Source organism: Mandrillus leucophaeus, unplaced genomic scaffold (assembly GCF_000951045.1).
Source record: "Mandrillus leucophaeus isolate KB7577 unplaced genomic scaffold, Mleu.le_1.0 Scaffold770, whole genome shotgun sequence".
NCBI classification, from domain to species: Eukaryota; Metazoa; Chordata; class Mammalia; order Primates; family Cercopithecidae; genus Mandrillus; species Mandrillus leucophaeus.
Window position 1 is genome coordinate 659,278 of NW_012108364.1, and position 15,972 is coordinate 675,249.

The 15,972-nt window shown below is 37.1% G+C and overlaps 1 protein-coding gene across 3 annotated transcripts in view; it reads left to right on the plus strand.

Moving 5' to 3' along the window:
* The window catches only part of RGS22 (regulator of G-protein signaling 22), a 170,060-nt gene that overhangs the window by 70,591 nt on the left and 83,497 nt on the right, over positions 1-15,972 (plus strand). For all 3 annotated transcript variants that reach the window (XM_011966731.1, XM_011966733.1, XM_011966732.1), the window contains 4 exons: positions 4,263-4,396; positions 9,859-9,973; positions 11,741-11,866; positions 12,789-12,890. In XM_011966731.1, the coding sequence (XP_011822121.1) occupies positions 4,263-4,396; positions 9,859-9,973; positions 11,741-11,866; positions 12,789-12,890 (477 nt within the window). The remainder of the gene's footprint in view (positions 1-4,262; positions 4,397-9,858; positions 9,974-11,740; positions 11,867-12,788; positions 12,891-15,972) is intronic.

A 15,972-nucleotide genomic window follows, 5' to 3' on the forward strand; every position in this document is an offset into this window, starting at 1 on the left:
TATATATATATAAAATCATGCCACTCATCTTCTCAAAATTCTCCAGTGGTCTTCTTTTTCACTCTGAATAAAATCCAAAGTCTTTACACAGTTGTATAAGCTCCTGCTAACCCTCTGACTTCATTTCCTACCACTCTAACTTACTTCATTCCAACCACATTGGTGTCCTTGTTCTTCTTTGAAGGCACCACAGAAAAATCTCCAGGGCTTTGTGCTTGCTGTTTGCCTTGCTTAGAGCACTCTTCCTCCAGATATGCACATGGCTTTTCCCCTCAGTTCCTTTAGGTGTCTGCTCAAGTGCCACTTAATCAGAGAGGCTATTCTTGAGGCTTATTATTTCTATATAAGCGCACTTACGTAGAATAGCTCACATACCCTCCATCACTATCTACACCCTTTGCCCTCCTTTATTTTGCTTTACTATATTTATTACAATGTGATTTATCTCTTTATTGTCTTTTACCTCCTACTAGAATGTAAAGAACTTTTCTTTAAGTGCATTTCACCAGTGCCTAGAACAGTGCCTGGCACATAATAGTTGCTGAGTAAGTATAAATTAAATGAATGAGTGAGAAGTAGCAATAGCTGAATTGTAAGTCGTGAGCATTTTTTCAAATGGGGAAAACAGTACAAAACATAAAGGGGAAAACTTCAAAAAGAGAAGAAAAGTTAACTAACTTTGTAGAGAAGAAATAAATAACCCTACATTTTGGCATAGAGATGTAGTAACTGTAGATACTACCTGTGTTTCAGAAGTAAAGAGCCTTATTAGTCATAGTAGCCCTTAAAGGTGTCACATGTTAACTGTTATTGGCCATATAGTCACATACAACCTCTTGGAAAGATTGCTTTATATTCAGGATGTCTTATTTTAAAATGCAGGAAGATATATCATGCAGTTTTTAAAGTTTTACTTCTACAAGTAGTGTTTTAGAGCTGGAGGGACCTTAACCCTGTCTGTGGTTTAACTCTGGAAACATTAGAATCACCTGAAGAACTGTTCAGACATACCAGTGCCTGGGTCTCACCTTCAGAGATTCTGATTTAATTGATCTGGAATGGGTCAGAATTTTACTTTGTAAAATCAGGGGATTGGCTTACAATTGAAGTTCTCAACCCTTCCTGAACATTAGAGCCACATTTTAGAAGCTGCAATTTATTAAGATTCTCAGATGATTCATATGTGAAGCACTACTATCGACTGGTAGTTCTCAAGCTTTAGCAGAAAAGTCAGTTGAAGAACTTGTTAAAATAGAGATTCCTAGGCTTCACTCAGAGATCAAAATCCAGTAGTCCTGGGGTGGAACCCAAGGATTCGTTTGCTTTTCTTTTTTTCTTCCTTTTTTTTGGAGATGGAGTTTCATTTTTGTTGCCCAGGCTGGAGTGCAATGGTATGGTCTTGGCTCACCGCAACCTCCGCCTCCCAGGTTCAAGCAATTCTCCTGCCTCAGCCTCCCAAGCAGCTGGTATTACAGGCACCCCCCACTACGTCCGGCTAATTTTTTTTTGTATTTTTAGTAGAGATGGGATTTCACCATGTTGCCAGGCTGGTCTCGAACTCCTGACCCAGGTGATCTACCCACCTCGGCCTCCCAAAGTGCTGGAATTACAGGCTTGAGCCACCCCACCTGGCCTCATTTGCATTTCTAACAAGCTCTCTCCCTGGTGATGCTCTTGCTGCTGCTCTGGGGACCACATTTTAAGTTAATGTCACTTTAGTGCACAAATGTCTCCTCATCTTGGAGCTGTAGTACAGGAAGCACATCATCTGATAACATATGAACATTTGTACAAACAACATTATCAAGCTGAAAAGAAAGGGGGAAGAAAAAATAAGTGACGTGGTTAATGAAAGGAACTCGAATAAGAGAAGAGAACAATGCCAAAGAAGTGGGCAGAGATTAGCTTGTGTGAAAAAGTGGTATAAACGTGACTTCTCATCTGTTGTCTTCATTTGACTTCCTGAAAATTATTACCGTATGCTGTCATTGATGTTTTCTAGTTGAACAACTTATTCTGATCTCACTCTCTCTCTCCTTGGCAGAAAATACTCTAAGGAATAGACCTCAATTCCATTTTATTTTTCCATTACAGAAACTAAGGTATAACTTATATACAGCAAAATTCAACCTTTTTAGTGTATAGTTCTGTAAATTTGGACAAAAGTATACATTGTGTACCCACCATCACACTCATGCTGTAGAGCAGTTCCTTTATACCGCCCTACGCTACAATCCACTGTGACCCTTTCTTAGGTTTTTTTTGTTTTGTTTTTGTTTCCCCACCCATCCCCATCAGTTACTTTCTGGCTACTTCTAGCTTTCACCTAAGCCAGCAAGCTCAAAAAGTCTAATATAGGCCTTTGTCTATATGATATGTTAGTTTTTTTATTTTAAGAAGCCTTAAAAAATTATTGTGGTAGAAAACATAATATGGCCGGGCGCGGTGGCTCAAGCCTGTAATCCCAGCACTTTGGGAGGCCAAGACGGGCGGATCACGAGGTCAGGAGATCGAGACCATCCTGGCTAACACGGTGAAACCCTGTCTCTACTAAAAAATACAAAAAAAAAACTAGCTGGGCGAGGTGGCGGGCGCCTGTAGTCCCAGCTACTCAGGAGGCTGAGGCAGGAGAATGGCGTAAACCCGGGAGGCGGAGCTTGCAGTGAGCTGAGATCCGGCCACTGCACCCCAGCCTGGGCGACAGAGCAAGACTCCATCTCAAAAAAAAAAAAAAGAAAACATAATATAAAATTTGTCATCTTAATCATTTTTTATATGTATGGGTTCAGTAGTGTTAGTTATATTCACAATGTTGTGAAACAGATCTCTAGAAGCCTTATTTATTAAGAAGCCTTAAAAAATTATTGTGGTAAAAAACATAACATAAAATTTGTCATCTTAACCATTTTTTATATGTATGGGTTCAGTAGTGTTAGTTATATTCACAATGTTGTGAAACAGATCTCTAGAACTTTTTCATCTTGTAAATATGACTCTTCCCATTAAAGACCAACTCTCCTTTTTCCCATCCCCACAGACCCTGGTAACCACCACTCTACTTTCTGTTTCTATAAATTTGGCTACTTTTGTATTATCTACTTTAAATAATAAGCTCAGCCTCCTGTGGTAACTCTCATTTACAGACTGTTGTTTAATGTCATGCTGTGTTCTGAATTACTAAAACAGATGTAAGCCCTTATATATGGGAAGTTATATATAGAATATACTTGTTATTAATTTTCTTTATAGAATTCTTAAAAATTATTAGTAGTTATTACATAGAGTATATATAAGGCTTTATTGTTTGTTCTGGATAATAAAATATTATAAGTATATTCTTTGCTTTCTTGCAATGTATATAATATTCTAATGGAAGTTGACATATTAGAAAAGTTTTGTATGTTTGTTTTTGAAATTATAAAAAATAATAAAACTACTGTAAATTTGGAAACTGGAGAAGAGACAAATCACTTCTGATCTCACCTACTTCCAGACAACTACTAACTTATTTTTTTTAGGCTTCTTCTGTGAATTTGTTGTTTTACTGTACTTAGACTTTTGTTTTCTGATTATCTGTTTTATCATAAGGATTTATCCATGTGTGCCATCATTTTTGTAACTACTGCTTTTAAGTATTATAGAATGCTACATTTATGTATATCCCATTCTCCATTTGGACATTTAATTGTTTATAAGTTTTTTAATCCATGCATCTCATATTCTGGATTTAAATTGTTAACTTTTACCATAAATAACTCTTTAAGAATGGGAAAAATAACCATGAAAAAAAATGCCCCAAAATGGAAGGAAATAGTACTGTTAAGATATAGAGCCCTTCTTATGTGGACCAAGGGTATCTTTGTTTCATTTGCCTGTCCTGTGACTGCTGACACTACCACCCCCCAAGCCCTCGCCACACATACATACATCTAGCTCTAATACCTATTCAATTATAGAAAAAAGAATAGTTTTTACAACGTTCTCTCTCCAGGAAAGAGTCTTCCTTCACAATGGTGGAAGTAAGGATATAAGCCTTTGGCTCTTCCTTTTTTATAGTCTAAATTGCTGTGTGATTCCACTTTGCTGCTTGCAAAAGTAGGAGTTGGAGAAGGAAAAAATTTCTATTCTAATGGGAAGCATTGTAGGAGGCAGAGTGAAAGAAAAAGTACTCTAGTGATCAGAATAAATTTGAGGTATAGGTGCGAGCTGTGCTTTTTTCTCTCTCTTATTTTCATTTTGCTCATTATGTTACCATCTTTTAGAAAGAAGAATTCAGCTTATCACAACCTCCCAAGTCTTCCAATAAATCACCTGGAGTAAAATCAGCAACTCAAAAGCCCTGGAAGAGTGCACTTTTGTATCCAGATTCTTCTAAGGATCATGTGATTGAGAAAGGGTGGGTGCAACTTTTTGTATCAAGTGCTTTTCTGCAATACTAAGATTTTTAAAGAATTTAAAAACTAAACAAAAATTAAAAACTAGTACTTTGATATTTTTACATGGGTTCTTAATTTTCAGTGATATGTATTAGAGGCTTATACTTTGCATGAGTACTCTAAATTAGGAGTAGAGTTCCAGATGTTAGTAATTCTCAAGGAGATTGATGCCTCTGATCTCCAGCTTCTCAAGACTTCTCTGAGAAGATTGTCCTCTAATTCTTTTTTGGCTCTATTCAATAATTCTATAGTTCTCAAATTTGAGAACTTATAAGACTCTCAAGAATATTGTCATTGTTACTGACCGGACATGGTGGCTCAGGGCTGTAATCCCAGCATTTTGGAGGCCAAGGCAAGTAGATTGCTTGAGCCTAGGAGCTTGAGACCAGCCTAGGTAATATTGTAAAATCATATCTACAAAACATTTAAAAAATTAGCCGAGTGTAGTAGCATGTGCCCGTAGTATCAGCTACTTGGAAGGCTGAGGGATGAGAATCACTTGAACCCGGGAGGCAGCGGTTGCAGTGAGCCCAGATCGTGCCACTGCACTGCACTCCAGCCTGGGTGACAGATTGAGATTCCATCTAAAAAAAAAAAAAAAAAAAAAAAAAAAAAGAGGGATGAAGGGTTTACCAGTGTCTTTGACTCTCATAAGCAAACCCTCAGGAAAAAGCAGCCTCAAATGCCGAAATCACCTCTGTGAATTCTCTGGGTTTTGGCTCAGTTATTCTTGACTACATTGTTAGCACTCAGATGCCTTTAAGCAGATTTATTTTTGTAAGTTTTTTCAGCTTATCTAGTTGCCTTCTACCTGAGGTTGATCCAAATCACCTTCTCTGCCATTTCCAAAAGTAGCAGTTAATGAGCTTTTGTGGCATTGAAACTTTGCCTGCATTGTATAAATTAATTCTTTTTTCAAAAAATTGCAACAGTGTTCTGAAGGCACATGTATCTGTTAATTCTTACTGCATCCCCATGAAGAAGTCATTATCATCATTTTTCAAGTGATAAAACAAGTTAAAAGACATATAGGCAGGAGTTGACAGAAAAGCTGAATTTTGAAAACTATACATTGTTACGGCTAGAGTATAGAGTATTACAGTGAAAAAGTAGGAGATGAGCTGAAAAGATAAGTGAGGTTCAGAATGTGAAATTTCTTATCTGTCATATTAAATAATCGAGATTATTCTCTATGAACTCAAGAACAACTGGAGGGTTTTGTGTGTGTAATTTACTGAAATTGTCTTATTCTTAAAAATTAGAAATATAAACATAGTACAAAAATAGTGGCATGCTATATACTTGTTTAGTGCCTTGTTTTTTCATTTTAAATTTTCATTAAAATATCTTAGATTTTTTTCCATAGCAGTGATTGTGCTATAGCAATAGATATGCCGTAATCTACTTTGATTCTTATTCTTGTCAACTTGCCTCCTCCTATGTCTGCTTCTTTCATTTTATACCATACTTTGCATTTGTACTCTATTGATGGACATGACATTGTTTCTATTTTTTTCTGTTACAAACAGTGTTATAGTGGATATTCTTATACATTGCTCTATTTCATATATATATATATATATATATGTCCCCGTAAGGAAAGCATTGCCTTCATTTTTCAGGTGATGAAACAAGTGAAAAGACATACAGGCATGAGTTGAGTGAAAAGTTTAATTCAACAATTAATATTTGTTGAATATATATATAATATTTCATATATATGATAATTTTCTAAAAGAATTTTTGAGTCAAAGCTCAAGTGCTTTTTAAATTTTGCTAGATAATATAAAATATCATTGGAGTTATAACAACTTATACTTCCTTCAGCATATATGAGTGCCTTTTTTTAACCATTCCTTTCCCAACATAGTGTGCATTATCCTTGCTAAACAGATATATTTTAAAAACAGTATTTCTTATTTTGACTGAAGTTGAACATTTTTAAATATGTTTAAGAACTACTTCTACTTTATTTTCTGTGAATTTGTTATTCTCAGAAGGAGGAAAAGCAGGACTGGAGGAGGCAGATGATTTTAATTTGGCGTGCTTCCTAGGTGAATGCTCCAGTGTATAGTACAGTATCAGGCACATAGTATGTGTTCAATTAATATTTGTTGAATGAAGGAATATAGAGCCTAAGGTATTCTTTTGTTTTGTTTTGTTTTTTTGAGATGTCTTACTCTCTTGCCCAGACCAGAGTGCTATGGTGTTGAACTCCTGGGCTCAAGTCATCCTCCCACCTCAGCCCCGCAAGTAGCTAGGACTACAGGTGTATGCCACCATGCCTGACTGATTTTTTTTTCATAGAGCTGGGTTCTCACAATGTTGCCCAGGCTGGTCTGGCCTCAAGCAATCCTCCTACCTCCCAAAATGCTGGGATTACCGGCATGAGCCACCAAGCCCAGCCAGTACTCCAGGGATGAGATGAAACTATATTGGGTTTCAGTTTCTCTACATCCGAATTTTTTGTGTGTTGACAATGTGAATTTTATCTAAATAAAAAATGTAAAACTACATTAAGATATACATTGGGATATACATATTCAAAACAGTTGAAATATAGGTTTGGAGCCCAGGAGACAGATCAATTACAAGTAGAAAATTGAGGAAGCATTACACTTTAGTGGATAGTTGAAGCTGTGGGCATGGATGAGATGATCATGAGAGAGAGAAAGAGCAGTATATAATGAGACCTAAGTTATCAACGTTTATAGTAAAGGCAGAGAATAAGGAACTTGAAGAGAAGACCAAGAAAGGGTAATCTGGAAAAAAAAAAAAAAGGGGGTAATCTGAGAGATGGGAGATGTACAAGTAAGGAAAGAGTGGTGTCATAGAAGCCAAGGGAAGGAAGAATTTTAGGCTGGGAATGGTGGCTCATGCCTGTAATTCTAGCACTTTGGGAGGTCAAAGTGGGTGGATCACTTGAGGTTAGGAGTTTGAGACCGGCCTGGCCAACATGGTAAAACCCCGTCTCTACTAAATATACAAAAATTAGCCAGGCATGGTGGCTTGCACCCTGTAATCCCAGCTACTCGGGAGGCTGATGCAGAATACATTTAACCCAGGAGGCAGAGGTTGCGGTGAGCCCAGATTGTGCCACTGCACTCCAGCCTGGGCGACAGAGTGAGGCTCTCAAACAAAAAAAAAAAACGAAACAAACAAACAAAAAAAAACCCAAACAAACAAAAAACCAGAATGAGCAGAATGAGTTGGGAAGTGTCCCCTCCCTCTTCTAATTTTGTAAGAATTTGGGAAGAACTGCATATTGGTTCTTCTTTAAGTACTTGATAGAGTTCACCAGTGAAGGCTTTTGGACCCAGCCCTTTTACTTGTGTGGGGTGATATCAAATTATTGATTTAATCTCTACTTGCTATAGGTCTATTCAGGTTTTCTTTCTTTTTGAGTAGTTTTTGGTAATTTGTGTCTCTTTAGGAAATTTCTGTAAGGTTGGTATTGAGGTATCCTCTTTTATTCGTGATTTAAGTAATTTGAGTCCTCTCTTTTTCTTGGTTAGTCTAGCTAAATATTTTTGTTTGTTTGTTTGTTTTTCGTGGTTTTTTTTTTTGAGACAGAGTCTCACTCTGCCTAGCCTGGAGTGCAGTAGCACAACCTTGGCTCACTGTAACCTCTACCTCATGAGTTCAAGTGATTCTCCTGCCTCAGCCTCCTGAGTAGCTGGGATTACAGGTGCCCGCCCCCACCTCCGGCTCATTTTTGTATTTTTAGTAGAGACGGGGTTTCACCATGTTGACCAGGCTGGTCTTGAACTTCTGACCTCAAGTGATCCCTCCACCTCGGGCTCCGAAGTGTTGGGATTACAGGCGTGAGCCACCGTGCCCAGCCGCTAAAAGTTTTTCTTGGTTAGTCTAGCTAAAGGTTTTTGTTCTCATCAGAAAGAGTATTTTTAAGGTGAAGACTTGAGACTGTTGATATGCATAGAATAGAATCCAGAGGAAATGAAGAAGCTGATGATATATGAGAAAAAATGAAGGTCTCCATATTCAAAGGAGAATAGAGGGACAGGTTCAAGAGCCAAGGGAATGAGATTAACCATGGTCAGGAGGTGGGGCGCTTCTTCCTGAGACAACATGGAAAGAAGTAAGGATGGGTACAGGTGGATATGTTTGTTGTTCATATCAAGAATGCTTTCAGCTGCCAATACCAGAAACCTAACTAACAATGGCTTAGATGAATTGACCTAATTTTTCTCACATAACAAGAAATCCCATGATAGGCAACTGTCAGTGTTGGTACAATAGATCAGAAAGATTAGGGCCTGAATCCTTGTGATGCTCTTGGCCTTTCCCTCATGGTCAGCAGTATTGCGGGTCCTAATATCAGGCTTTCAAGTCAGAGTGGAGGAGGAAGGGCAATTTCCATTAACCCTCTCCCTCTTGTCAGGAAAGCAAGCTTCTCAGAAGCTCCCTAGCACATTTCATTTTGTATCTCATTAGTCACAACTGTGTCTCATGGCTATATCTCGCTGCAAGGGAGTCTTAGAAAGTTAATGTTTAGCTTTTTCAGAATCTCAGTGGTACTGTATATAGAAGCATGCCATTCTGCTACATGAGGAAATGGAAACTGAAGCATGTTGTACATACGTTTTGTGTGAGAAGAAACTGCAAGGTAATCTGCTGATGGAGTGGAGTAGAGGTATATTGGCAAGGTAGAATAGGCATGTTTTATGGAGCAAGAAAATAAGGCTTTAGAATAATTACAGCGTGGATGTGGGAGAGGGAGCTGGATAAAAAAATAGAAAAAGATAATGTCCAAAGTCATTAGTCTAACTCCAAAGTCTTCCATTATTTCACCCCAAACTAATCTATATAATTCCCTATGAATCTCACCTCTGTGAGGATTAAATATTATAATATGAATTATATCTAGCACAGTGTTTGGTATGTAGTATATAATGTTCACTTTTTAGTGTTAGTGTCTTCTTGCCCTAAGCAAATTATCTTTGCTGCCTTTTAAACAAGGATTTCCATACCCACCTTCATTTATTGCTCACTATTTTCCTATCTAAAGAGCCCCTCTAAAACACATTAAAATTTTTTTGGATTTTATTAAAACACAAATAAATATTTTATTTTTAAATTACTAATATAGGTTGAAGGAATTTCTCATTCTTGCCCTCTCAAAATATTTATTATCCATCCCAGTCATTTGGCATCTATAATAAACCCTCTTGAATTCATCTAACCAGTAGTTATTTTGAGAATTGTCTTCCTATATAACTATGACTCATTCTCTGAACCACCACTTCAGGGCTAGAACGATGTTTATCCTTTTATTCCTGAGTCACATTGCTCAGAAGTACTCTTAAGATTTGGTGCTATGTATACCAAAAGTGCTCAGAATTTGTTTGTTGATCAGTTAGTTCTCATTCTTATAATTTTAGTTCTCATCCTTATAATTTAGGTCAAAGCACGTATCAGAAAGCAGCAACGTCATTCACTTAACATCTTTTACTGACATTTCTGAATGTCTCAAGCCCCAGCTGGATAGAAGATACGCTTATACAGAAGAACCTAAGGTGAGTATTTTGAGGACTCATAAATATTTTGAGGACTCATAAAATATGAGTCCTCATATTTTGAGGACTGAATAAACCTGATTGTTCATTTAACTGATCAATATCTCCTGATTTTAGAGAATTTGTATTGATTTATCATAATATTTTATCTTTACTAAGCAATACATTTGATTTTTTTCCTTGCCAAAGGATTTTTACACAAATATTTCCTCTGTGTTTTCCTTTTGTAGTACCATGGTTCTATATACTGCATTGATTACTGTTTTCAATGACAATGGTGTTCTGGTTTTGGTATGATGACACTTGAAAGAAAAATAGTATTTGATATTACGTTTTAGAAGCCTATAATTTTTTTTTTTTGAGACAGAGTCTTGCTCTGTTGCCCAGGCTGTAGTGCAGTGGCATGGTCTTGGCTCACTACAATCTCCACCTCCCTGGTTCAAACAATTCCCTGCCTCAGCCTCCCAAGTAGCTAGGACTATAGGCGCATGCCACCACACCCTGCTAATTTTTTTTTGTATTTTCAGTAGAGATGGGGTTTCACCACGTTGCCCAGACTGGTCTCAAACTCCTGACCTCAGGCAATCTGCTCACCTTGCCCTCCCAAAATGCTGGGATTACAGGCATGAGCCACCACATCTGGCCGAAGCCTAGAATTTTTAAAGGGCAGGGTGTTTCCACAGTACAGCTACCCTGATAATGTGGATTTAATGCACTAGTTCTAGAGGAAAACTTCACATTCCCTAAGAATTACACTTTAGGTAGAAACCTTGGCAGTCCTAATACAGTCTGAACACTTAGCTATAATTTTGCGTAACTATTTATTTTATTCTATGCTAATGGTACCCCATTTCTTTTAATTAGTTTTTTTTCCTACTAAAATAATGATTTTTTTTTTTTTTTTTGGAATGCTGATAGTTAAACATAGTAAAACATTAAATTCTCACTTCAGAATTTGTTTAGCAGGCAGATAGAGAGGTGGAGAAATGGAGAGGCAGTAGGACAAAAAAAGAGTGAGAACCTTACTTAAACCCTAAATTTTTTGTACCATTATTGTCTTATTACAAAGAAGTAGTCTATGAGTTCTGTAAAACAAATAGCAAAGAGTTAAACTGAATAGTAGATGCCCTTTCATATTCTAAAGTCACTCCTGTGCTTGGAGAAATAGCCAACTTTCTGTGTTTCAAAAATTGTATGAGGGTTGCCAGTGCTGTTGGCAGAGAAGCCTATAAACAGCAAAATTTTATGAGAACTTATACTGCCATTTACACTGTGCAGGCCATGACCTACACAGGGTGAGACTGTCCAAGAGGGACCCCCTAAGGATAGTTAATGAGCTGCACCAAGAGGCCTTAGAGATAGTTCTCATCATAACCCTCTGTAGCTATAATAGCAGCACTTCAAGGCTAAAATAACATTCAATATGTATGAAAGAGGCCACCAGCAGGATTTGGAATACTCCTAAAATGGTCTTACTTTGCCTGAAACATGAAAATAATTGAAGCTGGGAAGTTGTTTCAACATTAAGTTTAAAATCAGATTGGTTTATAATAGAATATATTCTGTGGCTATAGTTGGGCTCCACAAATGAATGTTATATGACTCTCAAATGCAAACATACTGCATTAATTACATATATGGTACAAAAATAAAATAGTCCAGTGGGAAAATGACAGCATGGTAGAGTTTATTAAATCCTGTTGTGTAATGCCATAAAAAAATTACTGTGTTTTTGGGTGGATAATAGACTTCTGCTTTGTTATGTAGGTTAAAACCGTGTCAGATGTTGGTGCCTTGGGAGGATTTGACATGGAAAATTTGTTGCAATCTTTGTATGTAGAAAACAGAGCTGGATTCTTCTTTACTAAATTCTGCGAGCATTCAGGAAACAAGGTATAAAAGAATTATTTAAAATTTAATTTTATAATTTTACTTCATTTAAAAATAAGAGACATCAAAATAAGTGCTCACATAATTATATTTGATGTTAAAATTCTCATCTGTGATAAGAAAATTCACATTTAATATTTAGTAAATATTTAAGCATCTCAATTATAATTATTTTTTTCATCCTACAATTACAAATTACAATGAATGGTGGCAAAATTATTTCCAGTTGATTTTTCAAAATTAAAAAAAAAATCAGTCTTACTTTTGTGAAAATGAAAAGTATTGGCCAGGTGCGGTGGCTCATGCTTGTAATCCCAGCACTTTGGGAGGCTGAGGCAGATGGATCATTTTAGGTCAAGAGTTCGAGACCAGCCTGGCCAACACGGTGAAACCCCATCTCTACTAAAATACAAAAATTAGCTGGGCATGATAATGCATGCCTGTAATCCCAGCTACTCGGGAGGCTGAGGTGGGAGAATCGCTTGAGCCTGGAGGTGGTGGTTGCGGTGAGCCGAGATCACATCCCTGCACTCTAGTCTGGGTGAGAGAATGAGACCCTGTTTCAAAAGAAAAAAAAAAGTATTTAACTGGTTCATTTACTAGAGTAATGTTTGGTTCTGCGGTAATATACATTGCCCATATATATCAAAATACGTGGTTACTCCTTAACTGTTAACTAGAATATTTACTATTTTAATGACTAATTATGTGAGAGGCATACATACAAAAATATAATCTTCCAGCAACAATATCAGTAAATATTTTGTGTTTTGCCAGTTTGTGATAGAAGATTAAAACCATCTTAAATGGAACCTGATTTATGGTAACAGCAAGGAGCTAAACAGTTACTTATATTTGAAATTAGAGCTTTGTAAGAGTTTTAATAATTAGGTGGTAATAATTTATGTACTTTTTCCATCTGTAGTTGTGGAAGAACAGCGTGTACTTTTGGTTTGACCTGCAGGCTTATCATCAGCTTTTCTACCAGGAAACACTTCAGCCTTTTAAAGTATGCAAGCAAGCACAAGTACGTAGTAAATAATACTGGTTCGATGTGAAGCACTAAGTACACAGAGAAATGAATATTGTGTCCAGTCCCAAACAAGAGATATCTGGGATCGCAGGCAAAAAGGCAGCAATTAAATTGTTGCCATGGGATTACTTTATTTAAATGTCAGCAGAATATTATTTTATAATATGATTTGTGAGTTTTCAGTTTTCTCTCTTTTATTTGGTTTGCTTTATTTTCTCTTGCCAACTACTTGTTCTTCTGACAAAGAACGTCTCTCTCTCTTTTTTTTTTTTTTTCTAATTTATACCTTTTTGGTTTGGTTGTGAGTGATTTAAAAGAAAACCCTGAGAATGGACATGTAATGAATCATTGAAGTGATTGGGAGCAGAGACATTGACCAACGTTGCTCTCTGAGCTTCCTGCAGATATCAGCTGTTGGACATACTAGGCTGTTGACTTGGTATGAGCAGGAAAAGATGTTGACTGAGTATGCAGTGCAAGCCCCATGTAGTTGTTCAGGCTTCAGTTCTGCATGGCGTAGGAGACAGACACTCAGGGAGTAGAGGAAAGAATGTTTCAAGACCACCCTGAAGCCAAATAGAGGAGGAAAGAAAAAAAAAATAGACGGGGAAGAACAGAGGATTCTCTGTAAAAGGAGACAGAGAAAATAGCCTCTTTTGTGGGGAAGAAGGAAAGGGAACAGAATTGTGACTTGTTTTCGCAGTTTTTTATTTTCAGGCTCTTCTGTTCTTTTTTGGAGACGGCTCTCCAAGCCTAGAAAAGTGCTAATCACTTCTATATCTGTTCACCACTTAAGTGATTCTTACAATCCAGAATAACTGCATTCCAGAGGACCTCCCCCTGAACAATGCTAAGGAAACTAGCTTCATCATTTTATTTATTATCTTATCATCTTATTTGATGTATCATAGTGTACCGCTGAATGTTCATAGTTACTTCCCCCACCCTGACTCTGGCATTAGTAACTATACTTTGTAAATCATCTGACAAAGTTTTGTACTTTTTACTGTGAGAATAAGGACTTCAGCTCCTACATAGCCCATATCTGTCTCCATGAAATCATGAAATTATATCTAATTTACTAGCACCATTTCTGAGACCACACAGTTGACTGTTCTGTTTGTTAATCCTTTACCTGTAATTCTCTATTTATCCTCCTCCTCCTAACCTATTGCCCCTGTCTGTTCAAGTGCAATGCATTACTTTTTTATGTTTTCACTACTACAAAGAGTATTCCTCCAAAAATCTTCAGCTGCCCAATTAAGTGAGTTTTTTCCTTAATAATTTTCATATTTCCATGACCTTGTAAAAGAGAAAATTCTATTTGAGCTTGGTTTACTTATTAATTATTAGTAATAAATGATTGTGAAACCACACAGTTTTGGCTACTTGAAGGTGGATGATTCTGTTTTGGGATTTTCAAGGTCTATAAGGTTTTTATCTTTTCCTAGGCTCTCTTTTGGATAATTAAAGCAGAGTGAGAGGAAAACAATGGAGACATTTGCTTTAGGAATAGGAAGAAAGATAAAAGAAGCAAATCTATGGTTTTTTTGTTTTGTTTTGTTTTTACATACTTGCTCTTTGCATCTATAGTTATTTTACTTTGTCTTACTTTTTTATTTATTTACATTTTTAGAGACAGGATCTTGCCTTGACACCCAGGCTGGAGTGTAGTGGAGGGATCATAGCTCACTGCAGCCTTGAACTCTTGGGTTCAAGGGATCCTGCTGCCTCAGCCTAAGTGCTGGGATTACAGGCATGCAACATCGTGCCCAACTTTATTTTTCTGGTTAGAGAAGCAATTGTCTAAATTGATTTAGGTTTTAATTATCCCAGGTTTCTGTGACTTCAGATACAAGAACTGCCTGTAGTACTATAATCCTAGAGATTCATTTTATGGTATGAAATGCTATTTGTTTCTTTATAATAGATATATGATTCTCTTCAGGGGTAAATTTACAGTTCAGATGTTTGGATTGATAATGCCAATGGCAGAATACAATAAACTGGACTGTGTTAAAATTGCTATGGGCCAAGTGTGATGGCTCATGCCTGTAATCCCAGTACTTGGGCAGGCTGAGGCAGGAGGATTGCTTGAGCCCAGGAGTTCAAGGCCAGCTTGGACAACAAAGTCAGACCGCATATCTATAAAAAATTTAAAAAGTAGCCAGGCATAGTGATGTGCACCTGTAGTCATAGGTACTGGAGAGGCTGACGTGGGAGGATCGCTTGAGCCCAGGAGTTCGAGGCTGCAGTAAGCTATGATTACACCATCACACTCCAGTCTGGGGGGCAGAACAAAACCCTGACTCAAAATAAATAGATAAAGTTTCTATGAACTTGATTTTATATTGTTTTCAAATATCTGCCAAGTTGTATGCTAGGAGACCGAGATTGGATTTCAAGAGACTTACATGATTTTCTATACATAAACCCTGACATTTTATTGCCCCATGAAATATTACAGAAATATCTTTATTCAGGCTAGATGGGGAAGGGCATATCAGTAACAGTGATTAGCATGACTAAAGAGTCCAAGAGTTTGAAGTAGTGTCTTGGGTATGCCCTGAATATTTCACCACATGGCTTCAAAATAGACTAGTACACAGTTGGAAACCAATTTAAATGGTGTTGGCAAGGATAAAGGGAATCACCACCATAGTGTAGAGATATCTTTGACCCTAGCAACAGCTTGCCAAGGAACAATATACCACTGCTAAGATTTGGAGACTAGATTGTTCCTATAGACAGTTCTACAGTTGTTTTTTTTTTTTTTAATTTGGAGATTTTTCTTTTATTTCAATTTTATTTTTTCTTTTAAAAATTTTTTATTATATTTTAAGTTCTAGGGTACATGTGCACAATGTGCAGGTTTGTTCCATAGGTCTATATGTGTCATGTTGGTTTGCTGCACCCATCAATTCATCATTTACATTAGGTATTTATCCTAATGCTATCCCTCCCCCAGGCCCCCACCCCCTGACAGGCCCCAGTGTGTGATGTTCCCTGCCCTGTGTCCAGGTGTTCTCATTGTTCAATTCCCACCTGTGACTGAGAACATGCGGTGTTTGGTTTT